Consider the following 22305-nt stretch of genomic DNA (forward strand, 5'->3'; position numbering starts at 1 on the left):
AATCTTATTTGATATCAGCTTATTATCTGGAAAAGTTACTAAAAAGAGACATGATCAGTTATACATTTTACCTTCATACTTTTTCTCCTAAGAAATAAAGTTTTTTTATAGCTCTGAATTTAGAAAACAGTCTTAAGTGGGGCTTTATATAATGGAAGTAAACAGTGTTATAGAGCTATCTGCACTAAAGCATTGGTAACATGAGTCTAATTTTTAACTGTAATGCACTAGTGTGGGGCTAGGGCCATAACATTTGTCACACATTTATGAAATACTTATTTTATGGAACTATTAACTTGAGATATTAACAATTATTATTTTTTAAATCATATTTTTCTTCCATTTGTATACTTTGTTTTCCAGAATACTTACACTGAAGCTTGGGACAAGATATTTACCTAATTTCTGGTAAGTTAAGTGGCTGGTTTAGAGATAAGTGACATAAAGGGATGAAAGGGGAAAGGAGAGAAAATGAGTAGGAAAAATCAGAATCAGAGAGGGTGACAGAACATGAGAGACTCCTAACTCTGGGACAGGCACTGAGGAGGGCACTTGATGGGATGAGCGCTGGGTGTTATACTATATGTTGGCAAACCGAACACTAATAAAAAAATATACAAAAAAAAAGAGATAAGTGACATAAAATAATTGTATAGGTATCTTTTCAGTTGTTGAACACTTAGAAATTTTAGTGACTAAGATAAAAATGACACTGATAAAAATTTATTATTGCAGAATGTCAAAAGAATATTTTTTTGTAAACCTGCTTATAAAAGACAGTACCCAAAAATATATGTCATCATTTCCTAAAGAATTGGTTTACTTTTATTAAATCAAATATTGATGCTTTCTTTTGTGAAGAACAGTTATCTCAACATAACCTAGTTTAAGATACATTCAGTATGGTCCACTTAAGATGTAACTCAAATGATTAAGATCAATCCAAAATTTCATTCTTCATTAGGTTTATTTTCCTCTCTCAATTATAGCTTGTGAGTTATTTCAAAAGCTAAACCTGACATACAAATTAAACCTTATAATTTTCACATTGAAGTCTGTAACAAAGTTAACCAAGTTAACTATTAACAATCTACTCATTTTTCATATTAAGAAATGATTCTATGTAATATTAATATAGACTAAAACATTTTTTTCAGCTGTGAAGAGAATAACATTGTATTATGTTTCCCTTCTAGTGGCCAAATTAAAGACCTACCATGACAATGAAGAAAGAGACCGAATTTGTCATTTTCACCTAAAGAAAAATGATAGACAAAAATCAAACCTGTGGTACAGGACAGGATTCTATGCCCTATATGACTTGTCTGATTCACATACTTGAAGAATGGTTTGGTGTGGAGCAGTTGGAGGACTATTTGAATTTTGCAAACTATCTCCTTTGGGTTTTTACACCACTAATACTTTTAATACTTCCTTACTTTACTATTTTTCTTCTCTATCTTACTATTATTTTCTTACACATTTATAAGAGGAAGAATGTATTGAAAGAAGCCTACTCTCATAATTTATGGGATGGCGCAAGGAAGACGGTGGCAACTCTTTGGGATGGACATGCAGCAGTTTGGCATGGTAAGCAAGATTACTTTGTGGTCTGTATGTGGCTATTCATGAGTATGGCACTGAAACTGTATCGTTTTCCCATTTTATTGATCGACACTGAAAAATATAGGGGATATTTACTATTTCCTTTTATCTCTTTGCATACATTGTGTATATATAAAAATGTCTTTCTTAACATGAGTTTTTCCAAGCATATTAGTTTCCATTAAACAACCATACAACAGGCTATTTCTATAACCTAAAATATTAAAATTTGTATGTAAGCTATCTAAAAGACTAAGAAACTAGTTAAAGCTGTATAGAAACCTATTTCAAAAATGCTTTAGTTATTTAGAACTTAATTCCATTTTGTTCAAAATAAGTTTGACTTTCCTAGTGTAGAGATTTTTAGGAAAATGAGTATTAACTGATAATATTAAATATAATTAGTATACCAAAATCTACCCATTTCCTGTTTGATTCATTTCAGAGGTCATATGTCTCTTGAATAAATGAATAGCAACAAGTTTCTCTCCAGGATATTCATTCTTTATCATTTGAGAGATTGTGGTGTTCTATATTTAATGATTGGCCGTCTTTGGCTATTACGAAAATTGCCCTCTTGTATAGCCTTTTATCAAGGACTTGATGTTTTTCTTTACCAATTTTTGTCTTATTGGTCATTTTTGTGTTAGGACTATAAAAAAATACATAAAATTCGATAGGTGGGTAACAAAGGTGTACTTTCTATTTCATTTTGAGCATCAGAGTGGTTTCAGAAGGAAGCACAGATTTTGAAATAGATACCAGAGGTTACATATCAGGAAGTATAAGGCTGCTAATAGCAAAAGTCACCAGTAACATGCTTATTAGGCCACTGTGTCATCATTTTAATACTACATGCATTCTTTTTTTTTTTTTTTTTTTGAAGAGTGTATTTATTTATTCATGAGAGACACAGAAAGAGAGGCAGAGACATAGGCAGAGGGAGAAGCAGGCTCCCTGCGAGGAGCCCGATGCAGGACTCCATCCCAGGACCCCAGGATCACGACCTGAGCCAAAGGCAGACGCTCAACCACTGAGCCACCCAGGTGCCCCTACCACATGCGTTTCTTATAAGTCTTTTTTGAGCACTTATTATGTTATACGCTGTTGAATGCTTACCATACATTCTTTTAGAACTTATGATAGATTCTACATATTGTCCCCATTTTACAGTTTTCCTGTGAGGAAGTTGAAGTTTGTCCTAGGTTTGGGAATTCAGGGTCAAAAGTAGTGGTATTCAGCAGGTTTACAAACAGGAGCCATATGCCTTTGATGTGTTGAATTTTGAATATTACTCATTAATGTTAATGCTCTTGCCAGTCTTTATGCATGGTTGTTTTACGTGAGATAAGATGATACTTCAGCATATCGTGTGTATGCATCTGAGAGACTGCATCTATGTAGACTGCTGTTGGTTCATTGTCTACAGTGACACAAAACTACAGTGGCATTGTTTATAATACTTGTGAATATATATATCCTTCTCCCAAATATACACCCCTATATTTCAGAATATTATATATCCTAAGGAATTTGGGTTTGTGTATATTTCAGGTCACATGATTTAATTTAGATAATTTCAAGCACTAAGCTTATTTTGTAATAGAGTATGTAATTTTGAGATTTTTTTTTTTGTCTTTCTAAGGTATATTTAAATATGCATTTATGGCTCAGAGGAAGTAAAATACATAGTTCTTAGCTCATTTTAATGTTTTTTTTTTTTTATGGTAACTTAACATTATATTTTATTAGCTAAGTGACACTCTTTTAAAAGTGATTGTTCCTTATTCAACCATAAAAAATGAGGAAATCCTGCCATTTACAACATGGATGGACCTTGAAGGCATTATGCTAAGTGAGATAAGTCAGACAGAGATAAATACTGTATGATTTCACTTATATGTGCCATCTAAAAAAAAGAAAAAACCCAAACTCATAGAAAAAGAGGTCAGACTCACAGTTACCAGAGGCAGAAGATGGGGAAAGGTGAATTGGAGGAGGGTGGTCAAAAGTACAAACTTCCAGTTATTAGATAAATAAGTTCTAGGGATGTAATATACAACACGACTATAGTTAACACTGCTGTTCAATGTATAGTAAAGTTTTTAGGAATAAATCTTAAAAGAGTTTTTACATAAGAAAAAGTTTTTTCTTTATTTTTTTTATCTATATGAGATGATGGATGTTAGCAGAACCTGCTGTGGTAAATCATTTCACAATATATGTAATTCAGACCATCATGCTCTATGCCTTTAACTTATACAGTGATACATACCAATTGCTTCTCAATAAAACTGGAAAAAATGATTTTCTTTGCCCTATTGTTAATGACATATATAAAAGGCATTTGTGTGCATATTTGGATTTTTGTATTTGGTGTCAAATCAGTTTTAATTTATGCTTTTTAAAGAATCTTCAAAGGAATTTTTTAACCAATAAAGGTGTTTATTGTAAAAAAAAAAAATGTGGCAAAAAAACAAAGAAAATAATGGTCACCTAAAATTTACTATGCAGTTGCATTTTGTTAAAATTGTGGTGTGTTTATAATTTCTTACATGTGTTGCCAATTAGTATTTTTCATGTCACTAAGCCTTACTGACTTCTAATGACTACATGGAACTATATAAATCTTATAATGAATTTAGTCAGTTATCTGCTGAGCTATCATTTATTTATAACTTGTTTACTATAAATTTCTTTGTATAAGAATCTATCCACTGTTTTCTGTTTTGAAGTTGTATTTTATGTCATACTGTATATAATTTAAGTGCTCTGTCATTTTTCAAAAACCTCTTTTTAAAAAAAAAAGATTTATTTATTTGACAGGGAGTACAAGCAGGGGGAGCAGCAGGCAGAGGGAGAAAAAGGAGCAGGCTCCCTGCTGAACCAGAAGCCCTATGTGAGGCTGGATCCCAGAACTCTGGGATCATGACCTGAGCTGAAGACAGACACTTAACCCATTGAGCCACCCAGGCTCCACCCCTCCCCACAAAAATTATCTGATTCTTGTTTGCTGCATACCATAATTCCTATAGTAAATCAAGAAATATTAATTTGAGGTTTCTTAAATACCTATATTTGTAGGTAGTTTGCTTGGTGGTAGGTCAATGAAATCCTTACCCTCAAGTTAGCTTTTTAAACTATTAAAATTTTTGACTTATTTTTCAAAAACCATAATTCCTGGAAAATATGAATATTTTAAAAAGCCGTACTCGTAATATTTAATATTTCCCCTGAAAATTAATAGGATGAGAAAGAGTCCTCAGATATCTAAGTGTTTTTGAGAGAAGTAAAGCTATATATTTTAGCACAACTGTAAAGGTAATGAGGACTGTAACTTTCACTTTAGGAAAGTAAGGAATATTTCATTTTGAAGCTTTTAGTAGTTTATCTTGTTTTATTTCATATTTGTTTTACAAGGGAAATTTACTTTATTGTCTGAAAATATGTATGCTCACCTAATGCCATCGTAACTGGTTAAATTCATTGGCAGAATAAAATTTTTGAAAAATATGGTGGATAAATAGTTTGATCATAGTTACCGAGTTTTTTTAATGGACAAACTTTTACTTTATATTCTATTACTTCATAAAAAAATAGATACATTTTATTCACTAAAGGGTCCTATAAATTAAACCATATGTAGCAAGATCTATGGGAAAATTAAATTGAGGTATTAAGAAATATTCCCTCTCTGCTTCAGTTGAAAAAGCATTTCCTTTAATCTCTTCTGTCTTTCATTGGGTGAGGGACTGCCTGAGTTCAAAACCAATGACTGGGGATCCCTGGGTGGCGCAGTGGTTTAGCGCCTGCCTTTGGCCCAGGGCGCGATCCTGGAGACCCGGGATCGAATCCCACGTCAGGCTCCCGGTGCATGGAGCCTGCTTCTCCCTCTGCCTGTGTCTCTGCCTCTCTCTGGCTCTCTCTGTGACTATCATAAATAAATAAAAATTAAAAAAAAAAAAAAAAAAGAATCAAAACCAATGACTGGTTGGGTGGCCTTAACAAGTTACGTAACTTCCCCCCGCCCCTTCTCCTCTCTGCCTTTTGCAACAGTTATGATTTTTTAAAACTTTTTTTTTAAATTTAGAATTACAGAGAAGTTGCAAAATAGTACCAAGATTCTTGCATGTTTTTCACACAATTTCCTCTAATGTTAACATCTTATGTGACCATTTATACAGCTATTGAATTAATGATGTTACAATACCATTAACTAAACTACAGGCCTTATTCAAATCTTACCAGTTTTCTCACCAGTGTCCTTGTACCAGAATCCCATGCTGCATTTAGTGCCCTGTCTCCTCCAATATATGATGGTTATTTAGTTAGGTGTTTTGTTTTGTGTATCTTTTATGACCTTCACAGTTTTGAAGATGACTGCTCAATTATTTTGTAGACTCTCAATTTAGATATGATGTTTTCCATAATGTGACTGAAGTTACACATATTTACACCTATTTGACAAGAATACCACAAAAATGATGATGTATTCTTCTCAGTGCATCATATCAGAGGTACATGATGTTGGTATGTCTGATTACTGTTGAAACTAACTTTGATTATGTGGCTAAGGAGGTGTTTCCAGGTTTCTCTACCATAAAGTTGCTATTTTCTACTTGGTAATTGATAAATATTTTAGGGGAACTACTTAAAACTAACCTCCTCAAACAAGATATTTAATGTTTTGAACCTTATTTTCCTCATCTAGAAAATGGGTTGTAAGGATTCAGTGAAATTTCATGTAAAGTGGTATTTATCATAATTTCTATTGCATACTAAATGTTTAATAAATGTTAGCTATCATAATTGTAGAGTATCTTTTTAAAAAAAGATTTATTTATTTGAGAGGGCGAGAGTACCTTCGTGCAAGCAGGGGGAAGGGCAGCAGGAGAGGGAGAGAATCTTGAGTACACTCCCGCTGAGCATGGAGGCTGAGCCAGGGCTCCATCTCTTGACTCTGAGATCATGACCTGAGCTGAAATCAAGAGTTGGACACTTAGCCAACTGAGCCACCCAGGTGCCCCAAAGGACATCTTCAATAATATGGAAGGCACCAAAATACATTGTCTGTGACTTGTTCATCATTATTATTTTTTAAAAAAGATTTTTATTTTATTTGGGGGCAGGGGGGAGAGAGAGAGCAAGAGCAGGGGGAGGGGCAGAAGGAGAGGGAAAAGCAGACTCCCTGCTGAGCAGGGAGCCCAATGTGGGACTGGATCCCAGGACCCTATGATTATGACCTGAACCAAAGGCAGATGCTTAACTGACTGAGCCCCGCAGGCTCCCCTATCTTGATCATTATTAAGTTCAACTTAACATACCTACTGTGTTCTGTCAGAGTCCCTGGTATTTTCAAGATATTTTTAGGTCATCAAATTTTTTACTATTATTTCTAGTAAGAAATGAATTTTGCTACTTAGTATACAAGCACATACGTATATACTGTTTCATGAAAAGTATATATACTTTCTACAGTGATCTGTTTTATTTTCATTTCTTTCTTATTTAAAAAGAAAAATGCTCATAACTCACTAAAGCGATTTCATAACTCACTAATAGATTATAAATAGCATTTGTAAGTCACAGATATAGCTTAGCATAGACGTATCTGTTGTATAAGTTGTAGTATAGGCCAAGAGCATGGACTTTGGAGTTAGACAAATATGGGTTTGCACTCTGGCCCTACCTGGGCCAAGGGGCCCCACTACTCAAAATATGCCACTCCCTCCCTAGACAGTGGCTGGATGGACAGTGACAATTAATTGCCATTGTGATTACTTTCTCTGAGCTTGTGTTGCTCATCAGACCCCCTAAGGATTGGTGTACTATAGGCAGGAGATGATAGGACTGCGCTTTGGAAGTAACCTTGGGAAGAGAGAATGATAGATTTAAGAGGTTTTAGAAGTAAAACGTACAGGACTTGGTAACCAGGTAAATATGGAGTCTTGAGGAAGAGCTTACGTGCCCTAAAGTTTCTACTTTTTTTTCTTTTTAAAGATTATTTATTTGAGAGAGAGCACGTGAAGGGGGGAGGGGCAGAGAGAAACCTAAGCAGACTCCATGCTGAATGCAGAGCTGGTTGCCAGGCTTCCTCCTATCAAGCTGAAATCATGACCCAAGCCAAAATCAAGAGTTGGACACTCAACTGACTGAGCCACCCTGGTGCCCCGAAAGTTTCTACTTCTGCTAGACAGGGAAACATTGGCCAGGAAACATTCCATTGAGACACAGTCATGTGAGTGGAACCATAAAGATGGGAAAGTATTTTTAGGGAGCCACATTTTGCTCAAATAATTCATGTAAGAATCTGTTTAATAAAACTTGATAGGCAATTGGGCTCTAAAACACCTTGAAAATGTTGGACTAGAGTGTTATCTACTGATGCTTTCTGAGCAGTGAGTGGTCTATCACATCTGTGACACAGTTAAATAATATATTTGGATTTCATATTTATTGCCACTGTGGTAAACCATAGTTTTAGTCAATAATTAACTGGATTTTTCTACTTTGAATCAGATGATTTGGTATTATATAAGTACAGTTATTTAATTCTTTTTTTAATATTCTGGAAGGCACGAAGGAACCTCAGGAATATTCTGTGTAGAATCCCTCAAAGAAGTATTTTTTTTTTCTCAAAAAATTTATCTGAGACAGTTGATTCTTTTGGTAACTTGAGACCACCTCATTGATTGTTCTGTAGAGCTAAAAGTCAATCTGATTACTTGAATTAGAGGTAGGTAAATGGAAAGAAATGTTAAAAGCAAACATAATCTCAAAATATTAAATTTGATTTTTAAAAACATTCTTTTAAGTCCATTTGAGATATTACCAAGTACTTTTTCTTTCAATACTAGAATCACAGTTATACTTAATTTCGTCCGTTTGGTGAAGACATTATAAACTACTTTAAAAATGAATTTTCTGCCCTAAAATTTACATTGAAGTCTATATTATTTGAATGTTTGTTTCTTGGCACATCAAATGGGGATAAACTTAAGGAAAGAAACAGTTTCAGGTTTTCATATTCTGGATTTTCCTTTTGTCTCTTACAAGTGAGTAGTGGGATTCTTGGGACAGCTGTTCTGTGTGTGGCAGTGTGGCTTTAGGAGCTTGCTTTCTTTTCTGCTCTAGCCACTTGAGATTTCCTTTCTCTTTACCTTCCTTTTACTCTGAGTCTAATTCTGCCTTTGGCCTCTAAATGCTTGTTTCCCGCCCCCCCTTGTTTTTTGTTTTTTTGGTTTTTTTTGAGAAAGATTTCTCCATTTTTATTTAACTGAATGAATTAGAGTATAAGCCATAGTTGGTGTTTCTTTTATGCCATGAAAAAATAGTAGTAACAAAAACAATTTATCACTTTATAATTTTCTTTCCTTTTCAAAATTGAGATATAATTAACATTCTATCACACTAGGTATACAATGTAGTGATTTAGTATTTGCATATGTGTGAAATGATCACCACAATAAGTCTGGTTAAAATATGAAATGATCACCACAATAAGTCTGGTTAAAATACATCATCGTACACTATGATGCCACTGTGACAAAAATTTTGTTTTCCTGTGATGAGGACTTTTAAGATCTCTTAGCAATCTTCAAATATACTATAGTATTACTATAGTCACCATGCTGTACATTATATCACCATGACTTATTTATTTTATAACTAAAGTTTGTATCCCTTGACCCCATTTTGCCCACTCCCATCTCCTGCCTTTGGCAACCTCCAATCTGTTCTCAGTGAGCTCTGTTTTTTTGTTTGTTGTTTTTAAAGTCCACATATAAGGAAGATTGTATGGTATTTATCTTTCTCTTTCTAACTTATTTTACTGAGCATAATGCCCTCAAGTTCCATCTATGTTGTCACAGATGATATAAGATATCATTCTTTTTTTATATGTGGATAGTATTCCATTGTATGTATATATGCTGTATCTTCTTTATCCATTTATTCATTCGTGGACACTTAGATTGTTTTTATATCTTGGCTGTTGTAAATAATTCTGTAGTGAACATTGGGATGCAGATGTTGTTTTGAATTAGTGTTTTTATTTTCTTTGGATAAATACCCAGAAGTGGAATTGCTGGATGGTGTGGTAGTTCTATTTTTAACTTTCTGGGGATCCTCCAGACTGTTTTCCCTAGTGGTTGTACTAATTTACATTCATACCAACGGTGCAAGAGGGTTCCCTTTTCTCCATATCCTTGCCAACACTTGTTATTTCTTGACTTCTTAATAATAGCTATTGTAACAGATATGAGATGATAACTCATAATACTTTTGATTTGCATTTCCCTGATTAGTGATGTCATTCATGTACTGGTTGGTATTCTGTATATCTTTGTAAAATATCTGTTTAGATTTTGTCCATTTTTAAAATGATTGCTTTTTTTTGCTATTTTTGAGTTGTATGAGTTCTTTGTATTTTGCATATTAACTGCTTATCAGACACATGATTTGCAAATGTCTTCTCCCTTTCAGTAGGTTGCCTTTTCATTTCGTTGATGATTTCCTTTGCCATGCAGAAGCATTTAGTTTGATATAGTCCCATTTGTGTATTTTTGGTTTTGTTGCCTTTGATTTTGGAATCAGGTGTAAAAAATCATTGCCATGTCTAATGTCATGGAGTTTACTGGCTATGTCTTCTAGTTCTGTGGTTTCAGGTCTTAACATTCAAATCTTTAATCCATTTTGCATTAATTTTTGTGTATGAGGAAGATAGTAGTCTAGTTTTATTCTTTTGAATGTGACCACCCACTTTTCCCAACACTGTTTATTGAAGAGATTATTCTTTATCCATTGCTTATTCTTGGCTCTTTTGTCAAAAATTAATTGACCATATATGTGTGGGTTTATTTCTGTTCTCTATTCTGTTCTGTTGATCTATGTGTCTTTTTTTATTTATTCATGAGAGACACAGAGAGAGAGAGAGAGAGAAGGGGGGGGGCGGGGAGAGGCAGAGACACAGGCAGAGGGAGAAGCAGACTCCATGCAGGGAGCCCAACGTGGGACTTGATCTCAGGTTTCCAGGATCAGGCCCTGGGCCAAAGGCTGTGCTAAACCGCTGAGCCACCCGGGCTGCCCTATATGTGTTTTTATCTCAGTACCATAAGGTTTTGATTACTATAGATTTGTAACATAGTTTGAAATCAGGTAACATGACACCCCCAGTTTTGTTCTTTCTCATGATTGCTTTGGCTCTTTGACATCTTCTGTGGTTTCACAAAAATATTTGGGATTGCTTGTTTCATTTCTCTGAAAAATGCCATTGAAATTTTCATAGGGATTGCATTGAATCTATGGATTGCTTTGGCTGGTATGAACATTTTAACAATATTAATTCTTCCAATACATGAGCATGGAATATCATTCCATTTATTTGTATCTTCTTCAGTTTATTTTATTAATACCTTAGTTTTCAGTGTATAGATCTTTTACCATCTTGGTTAAATTTATTCTGATATTTTATTCCTTTTCATGTAATCTTAAATGAAATTGTTAACTTAATCTCTTTTTTGATAGTTTATTAGTGTATAGAAACACAACAGATGTCTGTATATTGATTTTGTGTTCTGCAACTTTACTGAATTTTATTCTAACAGTTTTTTAATGGAGTCTTTAGAGTTTCCTGTAAAGAATATCATGTCATTGGGCAGATGTGTCTCTCATGAATAAATAATTAAATCTTAAAAAAAAAAAGAATATCATGTCATTTATAAATAGTGACAGTTTTACTCCTTCCTTTCCAATTTGGATGCTTTTTATTTCTTGTTCTTGCCTAATTATTCTGGCTAGGATTTCTAGTACTATGTTGAATAAAAGTAGTGAGAGTGGGCATCCTTGTCTTGTTTCTGATCTTAGAGGAAAAGCTTTCAGTTTTTCACTGTTGAATATGATGTTAGCTGTGGGCTTGTCATATATGTTGAGATATGTTGCCTCTACACTTTGTTGAGAGTTTTTATCATAAGTGGATACTGAACTCTATCATAATGCTTTTTCTGCATCTACTGAGATGATAATATGATTTTTATTCATTTTGTTAATGTAGTGTATCACATTGATTTGTAAATGTTGAATCATTTTTACATCCCTATAATCAATTCCACTTGGTCATAGTATATGATTTTTTTAATGCACTGCAGAATTTGATTTGCTGATATTTTGTTGAAGATTTATATATATATATATGTTCATTAAGGATATTAGCCTGTAACTTTCTTATTTTGCAATGTCCTTGTCTGGTTTTGGTATCAAGGTAATGTTGGCCTTGTAAAATGAGTTTGGAAGAGTTCTCTCCTCTTCTGTTTTCTGGAAGAGTTTGAGAAGGAATGATATTAATTCCTCTTTGAATGTTTGATAGGATTCACTGGTGAAGGCATCCTGGACTTTTGTTTGTTGGGAGCTTTTTGATTATTAATTCAATCATATTACTAGTAATTGGTCTGTTCAGATTTTGTTTCTTCACAATTCAGTCTTGGAAGGTTGAATTTATCCATTTCTTGTAGGTTGTCCAGTTTCCTGGCATATATTGTTCATATTAGTCTCTTATCCTTTGTATTTCTGTGGTATCAGTATTAAAGTCCCCTCTTTGAGTTCTGATTTAATTTTTTTTGAGTACTCTCTTTTTCTTGATGAGTCTAGCTGAAGATTTGACAATTTTGATGATCTTTCCAAACAACTGTCTCTTGGTTTTATCGATCTTTTGTATTGTCTTTTTAGTCTTTATTTCACTTACTTCCTCACTAATCTTTGTTTTCTTCCTTCTCCTAACTTTGTTCTTTTTATGGTTTCTTGAGATGTTGTTGGGTTGTTTATATGAGATTTTTCATGTTTTCTTAAGATAGGCATTTATCACTATGAACTTTCCTCTTAGAACTGATTTTGCTATATCCCATAAGTTTTGTTATGGTATATTTTCATTTTCATCTGTCTCAAAGTAATTTTTATTCTCTTGACTTCTTCACTGACTCATTGGTTGTTTAGTAGGCATTTTTCTTTTTGCTGGGACCAGCTGAGGCTGAGGTCTGTAATGGCACCTGTCAGCAGTGAGATGGGAAGGAAAAACATCTTATGAGTAGAGCCATGATCACATTTCATCTGCTACTCGGGGTATAAGTTCCCACTCTTGTGATAAAATATGCAGGATATTTTCCTCTAAAGCATTGTGGAGCTTACTTAAATCTTTCATATTCTCCACAAATACCAATAGCACAAGATTGCTATGAAAAATGTGTTGGTATAGTAGTGTAAAGGGCAGTAGGCAAGTTAATCTCTTTAACTGGCAGAGAAGCAAGTATGGACAGGACAGGAAGGCAGCTTAAACTGGGTCATGTTAGAAGGAAGCCTTCAGAAACCATCCCCCTCCCCATCTCTACCAGCCTTTCATCTATATCATTTGCTTTGCTTCCCTTGCTGAAACTTGTTCCCCTCACAATGACTTGGAATAGGGTTAACAAGGAGAGATAAGTGGCATGAGTCTTTAATTTTATTTGTAGTAGAGGAGAGATGTTTTCTTGACTTCTAGTTCAAATTTCTCATCAGTTTTTTTCCTGCATGTAGTAGTTAGATTCTATAAAATCATTTTTGTTTTTGATGAATAAAATGGGTGGAGTTTCTAATGTATAATTTATGTTTGTGAATGAAACAGAAGTTTGCAACATTAGTAAGTTATCCATTTGCATATAACAGTTTATTTATTTAAAGATTTTATTTATTTGAGAGAGAACACAAACAGAGAGAGCTGCAGAGGGGGAAGGAGAAGCACGCTCCCAGTTGAGCAGGGAGCCCTGTGGGCTTGATCCTAGGACCAAGGATAATGACCAGTGCCAGTGCCGAAGGCAGACGCTTAACCAACTGAGCCACCCAGGTGCCTCTGTATATGTTTAAATGATGTTTTATTTTGCATTGGGTCAAGAGTTTCTTAAGAGTTTTCTTATTTTTATCAATAAATTATTTTAGTATATGTGCTGCCAAAGCACACACTCAATGAATTATTTTATGCCTTTAATTTTACCTTAGATTGTATTATCTCAGGGAATATGTAACTTAATTGATGTCTCCTACCCTGGGCCTCTTCAGTAATCCCCTTTTTCTGTTCATTCCCCTGTTTACAACCTGCTGGTAACAAGTAGAATCTCATACTCCTGTGAAACTACTCTCTATCAAGCTTACACGGAAGGGTCCAGATTGTGCTTTAGAAACTAGTAGTTTCAATAAAGTGTGCTTGATGTTTCACAGATGTGTGTCTCTTTGGATAGCCTTGATTAATAATCAAAAATAGTCTTAAGTTTTAATATTGTCTGTTCGGTTATAACCCAAAAGTTCTTTTTATTTTATAGATTCTATGATTCTAGGATTTTACATGGTTTTTCCATAGAAGGCAATGACTATTGCTTTTATTTATAGACTTTTTAAAAATTAATATTCCAAGTATTGTACAAAGAACTTACTTTCCTACGTCATTTGACTATAAGTGCCTACGTTACTCTCTCTTTAAATATACATTTTTAGTATATATCTCCTACAAACAAGGATGTTCTCCTACTTAATCTCAATAAAACTGTTAAAATCAGGAAATTAACATGGATATGTTACTAATCCTTAGATCTCATTCAAGTATTTGTCTTTCCATTTTCTCATTGTTTTCATAATTTCCTTCTATCTGCTGAAATTTTTTTAAAGATTTATTTATTTATTTTAGAGAGAGTATGCATGTAAGGGGGGGAGGGAGAGCAAGTCTTAAGCAGACTCCATTCTGAGTGCAGAGCCCAATATGGGGCTCGATTTCACAACCCTGAGATGACCTGAGCCAAAACCAAGACTGGGATGCTCAACCTACCATGCCACTCAGGCACCTCCAATCTGCTAAAATTACGAATCTGATTATATATGTATTTAATTTTCTGCTAAGTCCTTTTAATGTATTAACCATGGTTATTTTAAAGTTATTATCTGATAATTTAAACATTTTGGTCTGTGCTTTTGACTTAAACAGTCTCTTGACAATGGATTTTTTTCTTGATGTTTTTTATGTTTCATAATTTCTTTTTATTGAATTCGGGCATTGCTTCTAAAAGAACAGTAGAGAATGAGGTAAATAGTATTTATAACTGAAAATTGACCTTTTTCTGTCAGGCCATTAGTGAATGGGGTAGACTTTAATTCAGTATACTCTGTAGTTAAATTCGGTTTGAGGGGCAGCCTGGGTGGCTCAGCGGTTTAGCGCCGCCTTCAGCCCAGGGTGTGATCCTGGAGACCTGGGATCGAGTCCCACGTCGGCCTCCCTGTATGGAGCCTGCTTCTCCCTCTACCTGTGTCTCTGCCTCTCTTTCTCTCTGTGTCTCTCATGAATAAATAAATAAAATCTTTAAAAAATTAAAAATTAGAAAAAATAAATTGGGTTTGAGTTTTGTTGTAGCTCTAGGTAGGCACCTTCAGCACAGACTGCAAAATCCTGCTGCTACCTTTTGCATTGGTATAGGGCCTGCAGTGCCAGAGGGTTTTTCTCCATGGTCCTCCTCCATCTTCAATCCATTATACCTACATCACATTGGGGTTTCTCTTTGCCTTTACTTATAACTCCATGTGAGTCTTGTGGTGAGATGGGGATGGCAGGGGCAACTCTTCAATTTTCTTGGTTTAGCCAGAATTGTACACAGGCCTTGTCTGCCTCAGACTAAGGTGTGAGGCTTTCTCAATGTATCTTTGCCTCTTCCCAGTGGAGGGAAAATGCCTTGTATAGGTGAGAGTATGGAGTTGGCAGCCAGTTCCTTGCTCTTCCTTCCAGTCATAGCAGATCTCTGCTTGATGTTATTTCAGAACCTGGGCTTACTTTCTTCCTCCCAGAGGTGGATGCTTTGGCTTCTGCCTTTTCCTAGCAGTAATGGACCTTTGCTTGGGGTAGAATGAGGCAAGGATGAGGGGATGGGTAGTAAGTTCTGTCCTTTCTACCATCAGATATTTTTGCATATGCCCTTTTCTTTGAGGGGATGGAAGAGTTTCCTGTACCTCTCTGTGTTGAGTTTCGCTTTTCCAAGAGAAGCTTCTGAGAAGCAAGTGGGTTTTGTTCTCTATCCCATTTGCAGGGGCTCTCTTGGATCTCTTCTCTGCCATGCCCCTACTTTTTCTTTTAAGCACCTATTGAGGCCTGTGGAGGAATGTTGTTGAGTATGGACTCTTGTTTGTGTCTGGGATACCCAGGGATTCTACACTCAGTGGTCACCTGTACTTGGCCTTTAAATTTGTTAACATTTCAGTTATTTTCTTGCCTTTTAGGACACCTACATCTTCCTTCCATACTCAGTTTGTCTCTCAGTAGAGGGGCTTGTCACCCATTGGAGCTGTCAGTTCTCCTGATTGAGGTTTCCGACATCCTGCTTTTTCTTTTAGGATGGGAGCAAGGTTCTCTTACGGCTATAGTTTATTCTGGTTTTCTCCTTTTCTATTTTTGTAGCCGCCATCTCCAACAGTGAGACACCAGGCTAACATTATCCTTAATGTGTAGACTTATTTGACCAATCCTCCTGTATGTAACTAACCTCTTATTACTGCTGCCATCCTCTGCCACTCATGGATACATTCTTATCCCATTCGGGCTGATACCCCATACTAGGCCACTGAAGTGTCTGGATGCTACCCTGTAACCCTTATGCTTAATCTCACCCTGGATCCCCTCCCATTCCCACTCAGACCCCAGCATCCTGTTCTAGGCTCTTCTCCTGTGGGTATGCACTCACAACTCTGCTTGAGCTCTGGGCCACCTCCTCACCCTGCCTGAGCTCCAGCATGTACTCCAGGCCACTCCTCCACTCCACACCTGGCGCTGGCTCACCTAATGGCTTTAGGACTGATTTGTGTGGGAACAGATAGTGGGAGAAAGAGGAAGGCTTATGTGCTGTTACAAGAAAAAACTGAGTTTTTGAGTTAGTAAACATCCTTTAGGGTAAATAAACTAATAAATCTATTTTAAGCATTTGTGTTTTGTCTTTCTAACAGGTTATGAAGTTCATGGGATGGAAAAAATACCAGAAGAAGGACCAGCACTTATAATTTTTTATCATGGAGCTATTCCTATAGATTTTTACTACTTCATGGCTAAAATTTTTATCCATAAAGGCAGGACTTGCCGTGTGGTAGCTGATCACTTTGTCTTTAAAATTCCAGGTAAACTTTGACTGTAGATAGTGACATAAAAATGTTTAATTAACATAATAAAATTATGTTAGAGTCTATATCCTTGAACTCTCTACTATCATTTGGAAAAGCTTTTTGCCTTTTTAGGGTAACACGCTTTGAACTCTAATTTGGGAGTATCTAATTATGTTATTTACAGAGTATATCCAAATATAAGAATATTATGGTCAAAAATGTTACCTGATTTTTTCTTTATTAACAGGTATTTAGTCATTATTTTTCTAAGTTAAATACTGAACTTCCTCTTTAAAAAAATAAATTGTAACTTTTGCCACACAATTAATTTATATTTTGGCATACAAGGTAGTTGATTTTTCATATGATGAATTTTTCCATGAGATACTGATTTTTGAAGTTTAACTTCACAGGAATTAAAGTTTGATTACTATCAGTATTATAGTAGGTCAAAATTATTTACAGTCAGCCAGGATATATTTTGTCTTCATGTAATAATATTGCTTCAGAAACCCTATCCTAAAGAGTCTATATGTCTTTATTGTACTTGACTTGCCTGCTAGACTTATAACTCTTAAAATTCAGGACTATATCCTTCTTAATTTGTTCATAAAGGCTTTATACCTTTTTATTTTATTTTTTAAAAGATTTTATGTGTTTATTTGAGAGAGAGCAAGAAGGAGAGAGATCTCAGGAGGAGAGGGAAAAGCAGGCTCTCCCCTGAGCAGAGAGCAGGACATAATTATATCCCAGGACCCAGGATTACATAATCCTAGGAACCTGGGATCAGGACCTGAGCCAAAGGTAGACATTTAACTGACTAAGCCACCCAGGTGCCCCTATACCCTTTTAAAAAGATTAATTAACCTAATGGTTTCAAACAGAGTTTTTAAAAAGCCATTCTAAAATAAGCTCATTGGAGGGCAGCCCGAGTGGCTCAGTGGCTCAGCGGTTTAGCGCTGCCTTCAGCCCAGGGCATGTTTCTGCAGACCTGGGATCGAGTCCCACGTCAGTTTCCCCACATGGAACCTGCTTCTCCCTCTCCCTGTGTCTCTACCTCTCTCTTTCTCTGTGTGTCTCATGAATAAATAAATAAAATCTTGAAAAAAATAAAATAAGCTCATTGGGAATAAATCTTATTTTCTTTTGTCATTGAATCACCAGAAGTAAGCCAACAAAGTTTATAATATGTCCTCTAGAATAATAAAAGCCAAAACCACCCATCAACCAGAGAGACAAACACCAAGCAGTGAATTAAATAATAGTCTACTCAGTGCCTTTCATAGACATGGTTAATGTTTCAAGGATCCTTGTGTCACTAAAAGCCATTTGTACTCTATATAAAAAAGTTTTTCTTTAGAAAGCAATATGATCACTTTTATAATAAATTTGAAAACTAGAGAAAAGGAAGACATCATTATAATCTTACCACCCTAACAAAAACCAGTTATCATTTTGATTTATTGTACTTCATTTTTAATTTGCATATTTTTACATGTTAGGCAAACTCTTTTGTGTTCTTTTTTTTTTTAAATAAAGATTTTACTTATTTATGAGAGAGAGAGAGGCAGAGACACAGGCAGAGGGAGAAGCAGGCTCCATGCAGGGAGCCCGACGGGGGACTTGATCCCGGGTCTCCAGGATCACACCCCAGGCCGAAGGCGGCACTAAACCGCTGCACCACCCGGGCTGCCCCTTGTGTTCTTTTTTTGAAAAAAAATGTTATGTTAGCATTGACATTTTACCGTGCTTTATAAAGAGTAGTTTTAATGTATGACTAAAATATTTACTTAATTAGTTTTCTCTTACAGAATATTAGGTTGCTTCCATCTTTTTTAGTGTGTAATATAATGTGAATATTTTTATTTAACACTTGGCCTTTAAAAAAATTTCTCCTTTATAAGGATCCTGTAATTTGTGAAGCCTATTATGAAAATGTATCTAGTTAAATCAGTGAGCTTTTAATATAGTAAGGGATGAATATTATTTCAATCTTAATATTTTTAACCTTGCTTCAGATCCTTTAATCTGTGAGAAGTTTGGTTAGTCTGCACAATTGTCACTACTCCTATTTCCCATTCTCAATAATATATTGTACTAACATCAGTCAGTTCCAGTTTAGGATTTGGTTAAAATATTTAGTTACTAATAGGATTCTTTCTCTCTTTCTTTTTTTTTTTTTAAAGATTTTATTTATTCATGAGAGACCGAGAGAGAGAGAGAGAGAGAGAGAGAGAAAGAGAGAGGCAGAGACACAGGCAGAAAAAGGAGGAGAAGCAGGCTCCACGTAGGAGCCCAATGTGGGACCCAATCCCGGAACTCCGGGATCATGTCCTGAGCCAAAGGCAGACGCCCAACTGCTGAGCCACTAAGGCGTCCCAGGATTATTTCTTTCATTCATAAATAGTTGTGGTTTGAAAAACTCTATAAAATTAAGACCTGGAATTGACTGTTAAATAGTTACTTTATTAAAAGCTCTTAGTTATTTTGCTATTGTTATTGATTTAAGAAGTTTAGTTGTGGGATTAACATCATCTAACTTTTAATAGATTTTGTTATAGATGCCAATTTTGGTAGGGCTAAGCATAGTCAGATTTATATTCTCTTGAGTGATTCTTTTTCTTATAGGGTTAAAGGAAGATTAGATTTGTGATTGCTGATGGGATATCATTTCTGATTGCTCTAATAAATACTGTAGACAGTGTTTGGCCATGAGATGCAGTGGAAGGAGCTTTGGACTAGACATACCTGGACTGGAATCTCTGCCCTGCCATTTGCTAGGTGTGTGATTTTGAGCAAGATCTTTCTTTGTCTATAAAATGGGAATCAGAGTCCCTGCTTTCCAAGGTTTTTGAGAGTTTTAATTCAGAGTTTGAATATGTACTGTAACCCGAGTAGTTGGTGATCACTGAGGGGGTGATCAACAAGACAGCTATTACTTTACAAGCAATATTAACTTATGTAAACTTTAAGAGTTCTTGTTGATTTTTAAAAAAGAAAAGGAATTTGCTGATTTATATGGATACTAGCTTTTTAGGTTGTAAAGATTTTTGTCTTGAAGAACTGGACAAGAAGTACTTAAGTTATATCTTCATGCTAATGTTTCTTACAGGGTTTAGTTTATTACTTGATGTATTTTGTGCTCTACATGGACCAAGAGAAAAATGTGTTGAAATTCTGAGGAGTGGTCACTTGTTAGCTATTTCACCAGGCGGAGTTCGAGAAGCCCTAATTAGTGATGAAACCTACAACATCATTTGGGGTAATCGTAAAGGCTTCGCTCAGGTTGCAATTGATGCAAAAGTGGTGAGTTGTATAAAATTAATTATTAAAGTAAAGCTAGATTCAATTCAAAATAAAGGCTTATGTAGTGGGCCAGAGTATATAAGAATTTAGATACTTTCATTGCGCTACTTAAAAATTAAGTGTACAGAATTCTTTGTAAGGTTAATGATAGAGAAATATTCCTTTGTGCTTGAGGTGTTATCTTAAAAAAAATCAATCTGGAAATTTGGCAAATACCTATCCAAATTTTAATTTACATTTCAAAATCTAGCTTCTTTTAATTAGATTTGTAAAATTTTTTGTATTCCTTCAGTTACACCTTTTTCAAAAGTATAATCAGTTCAGTTCTATGTATTTTAAGTCTTTGGTATGATTGAGTTGGCATATTTCAGTGATGATTGTTGGTTTGTTTCATTGCAATTCTTTTATCTGTGACCAATTTGTATAATAATAGGGCTTAAATAATACATAACTCCTATTATTTTTTATCAGCGAATGTCATCAGCTATCTAATAGTGTGAATAAAGATGAGAGATATTGGTGTAAGTTAGATCTTTGAAAAAGATTGTATAAGAGAATTAGTTAATAAAATTAAATGTTCCTCAGGGATCCACTATAGTTATTCTTAGACTGGAGAAGGTGAATGCCATTTTGCCCTTTTCTTTTGCATTGGAAAGTATCTCCCAACTTTTTGGTCTCCGTATTGTACTTTATCCTATGAAACACTTATTTATTACTCATGGAATGTTTCTTCTTTGTTTTCTGTTGTTATTTTAGATTATCTGTTAGAAAAAGAAATGGTAGTCCCTTTGACAGGATGGTGTTCTTTTTCCAGGCCAATTAATTAGAGACTATGGCCAGTACTTTCATGTTTCAGTTTGTGTACCTGTTGCTGTTACATAGAGACAATATGCCTCCTAAGCTTGCTTGTTCTCTTGCAAATACAGAATTACAAAGGAAGTTTATTCATGACTCATTCTAACCCAAATCCAGTATTTGGAAAAGAGTGGAAATTTCTTTTTTTTAATCACAGAGTTAACATAAAATGCATTGAGCTTTATTCTCTGCTGTACTTGTGTACGTGTAACTAACTAGTAGTGCTTTAGTAATGTGATTCCAGAATAAGATTTAATGTATTTGCCTAAATGTTATAGACAACATAAAAATTTAAACATTATTATCCTCAGTAGGATAATAATTATAAGCTCCCTAAGGACAAGATCATCTTTTTATATTCTGAGTCCTTAGTACAATGACTAGCACTTAGTAGGCTATTTGAATTGAAATGAATTGAATTGAATTGATCTTTTTAACATAATATTAAGCACTACCAGAAAGGGACATTTGGAATTTAACTTTATGTTTAATAGCATTAGTGATGAGAAAATTATTTTATAACACATTTTATTTCCCAAAAAGTCTTAAATGCTAATGTATATATAAAACAAAATCTTAGGTATATGAATAAAATAAAGTACAAAAGGATATATGCACCATTGTATAAAAATTAAGGGTAATGAAAGTAATGTCTATTAAAACAATGATAAAAGCTAAAAACCTAACCAAAGATAGTTTAATTTTCAGGTTTATATTTTGAAAGAATTATTTCTTAGGAAATTTTAAGATAAAAATTACCAAAATAGATTTGGAATTATATAAATTGATCATGAGATTCTAATTTCTCATTCTTAATTTCACAGATTTAAGGAACATTGCCTGGAAGAAGGCCAGAAAGAAAGACATTATAGAGAGAAAGGAACTATTTTTTTCAATATTTGGTAGAGTTTCTAGATAATTAAGATAATCTAGGGAATTTAAGGTTTTTGTATGAAACTTGAGAAAATTTTATAAATAGCCTTTTATAGGTTTAAAGCCAGAAATCTTTAACATTGTTGATTTACAGGATAGCATTGTACATTTGGTAATTACTATTGTACCACACCAACCTTTTGTAGTGCTTTTAAAGACCTTATGTTGGTACTCCTGTATAGTAAGTAGGTGACGTATATGATTATTCCAATGTTACAGATGAGGAAACTCAGGCACAGAGAGATGAAGGGATGGAGGGATCAGGTCATACAGCAAGGCAGAAGCAGAGCAAAGCATACAGTTCAGGACTGCAGGCAACCGGTGCTGTTGCCACCCCTGACTGCATTTCACAGTGAGTCTGCTGACTTTGAGATTAGAGGGACTTTCCAGATACATAAGGGAGCTCTTTCAAGCATGTATGGAGATAGTTGTAAATGGTACAAGTATCCTATCGGG

At 34.7% G+C, this 22305-nt stretch overlaps 1 protein-coding gene across 7 annotated transcripts in view; it reads left to right on the forward strand.

Moving 5' to 3' along the window:
* Positions 1-22305, forward strand: part of TMEM68 (transmembrane protein 68) — a 48786-nt gene that overhangs the window by 8551 nt on the left and 17930 nt on the right. For 5 of the 7 annotated variants that reach the window (XM_072804601.1, XM_072804605.1, XM_072804604.1 and 2 more), the window contains exons 2-5: positions 364-408; positions 1197-1590; positions 16603-16770; positions 19868-20061. In XM_072804601.1, the coding sequence (XP_072660702.1) occupies positions 1266-1590; positions 16603-16770; positions 19868-20061 (687 nt within the window). In that variant the 5' untranslated portion in view covers positions 364-408; positions 1197-1265. Of the gene's footprint in view, positions 1-363; positions 409-1196; positions 1591-7693; positions 7844-16602; positions 16771-19867; positions 20062-22068; positions 22202-22305 lie in introns of those variants that run through there. The other 2 variants (XR_012020185.1, XM_072804606.1) reach the window with 2 other exon arrangements.

The sequence above is a fragment of the Canis lupus genome, chromosome 28 (assembly GCF_048164855.1).
Source record: "Canis lupus baileyi chromosome 28, mCanLup2.hap1, whole genome shotgun sequence".
NCBI lineage: Eukaryota > Metazoa > Chordata > Mammalia > Carnivora > Canidae > Canis > Canis lupus.